This window comes from Octopus bimaculoides, chromosome 27 (assembly GCF_046866305.1).
Source record: "Octopus bimaculoides isolate indiv1 chromosome 27, ASM4686630v1, whole genome shotgun sequence".
NCBI classification, from domain to species: Eukaryota; Metazoa; Mollusca; class Cephalopoda; order Octopoda; family Octopodidae; genus Octopus; species Octopus bimaculoides.
The window spans coordinates 19,079,265-19,084,264 of record NC_142954.1 but is presented as its reverse complement, the minus strand read 5'-3'; the positions used below and the strand labels follow the sequence as shown (position 1 = coordinate 19,084,264).

General features: G+C 42.2%; 1 protein-coding gene across 1 annotated transcript in view; it reads left to right on the top strand.

Moving 5' to 3' along the window:
* Positions 1-637: 637 nt before the first annotated feature.
* The window catches only part of LOC106868991 (uncharacterized), an 18,505-nt gene continuing 14,142 nt past the window's right edge, over positions 638-5,000 (top strand). The window contains exon 1 of the mRNA XM_014914476.3: positions 638-1,230. Coding sequence (XP_014769962.2) covers positions 1,155-1,230 — 76 coding nt within the window. The 5' untranslated portion in view covers positions 638-1,154. The remainder of the gene's footprint in view (positions 1,231-5,000) is intronic.

Here is a 5,000-nt window from a genome sequence, read left to right as displayed (position 1 = left end):
TAACATTACCAAATGGTATAAGGACACAAATTGTGTGTTGATAGCCAGCTGGAAAAGATGTTTTCCTGGAGCTAAAACAACAGTAACATCGTCCTATATAGAACTGCCATGTTCTGTTGGCATATAAACTTTACTATATATATATATAAGTCTGTATATATATATGGGAGAATATACGAAAAAACAACAACAGACGAGGACAGGTGGTGTAAATAACAAAAGGATGTATTAGTATGACGCTCGGGAATACGGAAAGTCTTTGACGTTTCGAGCTACGCTCTTCAACAGAAAGAATATGTATATACATATCTACATGTATGTATATATATATATATATATATATATATATATATATATATATATATATATATATATATGTATGTATATATATATATATATATATATATATATATATATATATATATATATATATGTAAATACATATCTACATGTATGTGTATATATATATATATATATATATATATATATATATATATATATATATATATATATATATATGTAAATATGTATATACATATCTACATGTATGTATATATATATATATATATATATATATATATATATATACACCACACCCACACCACACCCATTGACCACTACATTGCTAGATGTGTCCCCTGCGTACTCACCTGCAATGCTACACCTCTGTTTACAATCACCAGTGTCTTCCCCACCACCACAACTGCCCAACCCCATCACCGCCACCATCTCCTCTATCGACACCATCATCATCATCATAATCACCAACAGCATGACAATCACAACTATAAACCAGTTTCCGCCCACATCAGTAACCCACCACCACCACCACCACCACCATCATCATCATAACCCTGTCTATAACTCGTCTCCACCCGCATCAGTACCACCACCACCACCACCACCACTATACTGCCATCACCACCACAGCCCCACCACTACTGCCTCCACCAACACCACCACCACCACCACCACCATCACTTCTACTGCCACCACCACTGTCACTGTCACGGCAACTGCTGCTGCTGCTGCCACTGCTGCTACCTGCATCACCACAACCACCAGCAGCAGCAGCATCGCCAACACTGAACCCTGTGCCTACTCCCCATCGCGTGGTGTATCTGTCTGTCTGTGCGTCTCTGTCCAAATCAAACATGGAATCCAGACAACACGGTTTCCTTCTCACCTGGAATTTTCTCTTGGTTTTCCTCGTAATCGACTTCAATGCAGGTAAGAGTTACGGTTGTTTGTATAGGTGTTTGTGGTCAGTGGTGTTCGCTACGCTTTTATTTGTCATCGTCACCATTTAACATCCGCTGTCCATGCTGGCATGGGTTGGACAGTGTGACCAAAGCTGGGGGGGGGGGGGGGGCTGCACCAAACTCCAGCTTGATTTGGCCCAGTTTCTACGGCCAGGTGCCCTTCCTAACACCAACCACTTTACAGAGTGTGCTAGGTGTTTTTTTTATGTGGCACCGCACAGGCACTTTTATGTGGCACCGCACAGGGACTTTTATGTGGCACCACACAGGCACTTTTATGTGGCACCACACAGGCACTTTTATGTGGCACCGCACAGGCACTTTTATGTGGCACCACACAGGCACTTTTATGTGGCACCACACAGGCACTTTTATGTGGCACCAAACAGGCACTTTTATGTGGCACTGCACAGGCACTTTTATGTGGCACCACACAGGCACTTGTATATAGAACTGCCCGAGCATTATTGCTGTGGTTTAACTTCGTTGTGAGAGCAGATTTTGAAAAGATTCTTCTTATGGCTGTCTTTCATCTTTTAACCTTTACGGCCTTCGTCTGTTTCGGTCATTAGACTGTGGCCATGCTGGGGTACTGCCTTGAAGAACTTTTAGTCGAATGACTCAACCCCAGCACTTTTTTAAGCCTGGTACTTATTCTGTTGGTTCCTTTTTGCTGAACTGCTCAGTCATGGAGATGCAAACAAACCAACACCAGTTGTCAAGCAGTGATGGGGGACAAACACAAAGACACACACACACACAGGCACACACACACAGAAACACACACACACAGGCACACACACACACAGACACACACACACACACACACATACACATACACACAAAGACATACCTGCACACATACATATATTCTTTTATTCTTTTACTTGTTTCAGTCATTTGACTGTGGTCATGCTGGAGCACTGCACTGAAGGGTTTCTAGTCAAACAAATCGACCCCAGAACTTATTTTTTAAGCTATTCTATTGGTCTCTTTTGCCAGACTGCTTGACTACAGGGATGTAAACACACCAACACCGGTTGTCAAACAGTTATGGGGTGGGAACAAATACAGACACAAAAACACACACACACATGCGCACACACACACACACGTACACACACACAAACACACATATATGACAGCTTCTTTTAGTTTCCAACGACCAAATCCATTCACAAGGCTTTGGTCATCTCCAGGCTTTAGTAGAAGGCACTTGCTCGAGGTGCCATGCAGTGGGACTGAACCCAGAACCTTGCACCCATGCATCTTTTTTTCCTGCTCACAGTGCATCTAGGACTTCATTATTTAATGTTATGGTGTTGATAGTGGTCGGGGATGATTGTCATGGTGGTGGTAGCGGTGGCGGTGGTTGTCTTGGTGATGGTAGTGCTGTTGATAGTGCTGATGTTTGGTTCTTGGATTTTGGTTATGGTTGTGCATATGTCTGCCTGTTTCCTTCATCTTTCCCAAAACGCCTGCACATTCAGCCAACGTCCAAATGCACTCTTTTGCCTACAAAGTCATGCTTCTTCTGGGAAAATAAACTACACTCATTCAAAGGGTGATGGATACCTTTCGTCTACCATTAAAGGCAGCAAACTGGCAGAATGGTTAGCCTGCTGGATGAAACAGTCTGTGGCATTCTGTCTGTCTTTACATTCTGAGTTCAAATTCCACCGAGGTTGACTTTGCCTTTCGTCATTTTAGGGTCAATAAATTAAATACCAGTAAAACACTGGGGTTGATGTAATCAACTAGTCTCCTCCCCACTAAATTTCAGGCCTTGTGCTTTTAGTAGAAAGGATTATTATTATTATTATTATTATTATTATTATTATTATAGGCGCAGGAGTGGCTGAGTGATAAGTAGCTTGTTTACCAACCACATGGTTCTGGGCTCAGTTCCACTGCGTGGCACCTTGGGCAAGTGTCTTCTACTATAGCCTTGGGCCGATCAAAGCCTTGTGAGTGGATTTGGTAGGCGGAAACTGAAAGAAGCCTGTCGTATATATGCATATATATATATATATATATATATATATATATATATATATATATATATATACATATATGTGTGTGTGTATATATGTTTGTGTGTCTGTGTTTGTCACCCCGACATTGCTTGACAACCGATGGTGGTGTGTTTACGTCCCCGTAACTTAGCGGTTCGGCAAAACAGACCAATAGAATAAGGCTTACAAAGAATAAGTCCTGGGGTCGATTTGCTCGACTAAAGGCGGTGCTCCAGTATGGCCGCAGTCAAATGATTGAAACAAGTAAAGGAGTAAAAGGAGTATTATTATCTATTATTATTATTATTATTATTATTATTATTATTATTATTATTATTATTATTATTATCATCATCATTATTATGATTAGGGTGGTGAGCTGGCAGAATTGTTAGCACACCTGGCAAAGTGCTTAGTGGCATTTCATCCATCTGCATAATCTGAGTTCAAATTCTGCAGAGGTCGACTTCACCTTTCATCCTTTTGAGATCGATAAAATAGGTACCAGTTGAGCAGTGGAGTCAATGTAATTGACTAGTCCCCTCCCCCAAATTTCAGGCCATATGCCAACAGTAGAAAGCATTATTATTATTATTATTATTATTATTATTATTATTGTGAATACCCGTCAGAGTGTAAGTATCTTGAGAGAAAAGCTGAACATTAGAAGCATCAGTTGTGGCGTGCAAGAGAGACGATTGCGCTGGTATGGACATGTGGTGAGAATGGATGAGGATAGCTGCGTCAAAAAGTGCCACACCCTAACAGTTGAGGGAACCCGTGGAAGAGGTAGGCCCAGGAAGACCTGGGCTGAGGTGGTGAGGCAAGACCTTCGTACATTGGGCCTCACTGAGGCGATGACTACTGACCGAGACCTTTGGAAATGTGCTGTGCGTGAGAAGACCCAGCAAGCCAAGTAAGATCGTTGCCAGTGCCCCTGGACTGGTTCTTGTGCGGGTGGCACATGAGATGCACCATTTTGAGCGTGGCCGTTGCCAGTACCGCCTGACTGGCTCCCGTAGGATTTTCGAGCGAGATCGTTGCCAGTGCCCCTGGACTGGCTTGTGCGGGTGGCACATAAAAGACACCATTTCGAGTGTGGCCGTTTTCGTGCGGGTGACACGTAAAAGCACCCACTACACTCTCTGAGTGGTTGGCGTTAGGAAGGGCATCCAGCTGTAGAAACTCTGCCAAATCAGACTGGAGCCTGGTGTTGCCATCCGGTTTCACCAGTCCTCAGTCAAATCGTCCAACCCATGCTAGCATGGAAAGCGGACGTTAAACGATGATGATGATGATGACGATTATTGTCAAGGTAGCAAGCTGGCAGAATCATTAGCATGCTGGGCAAATTGCTTAGCAACATTTTATCCTTCTTTATGTTCTGAGTTCAAATTCTGCTGAGGTCGACTTTGCCTTTCATTCCTCTTGGGCTCGATAAAATAAGTACCAGTTGAACACTGGGGTCGATATATTTGACTCCCCCTCCCCAAAATTGCTGCCCTTCCTGGCAAAATTTGAAACCAATATTGTTATTATTATTATTATTATTATTATTATTATTATTATTATTATTATTATTATTATTATTATTAAGGCAGCGAGCTGGCAGAATTGCAAGCATGCCAGGTGAAATGATTAGTGGTATTAAGCCTGTCGCTATATTCAAATTCGACTTTGCCTTTCATCCTTTCGGGGTCGATAAATTAAGTACCAGTTGAAC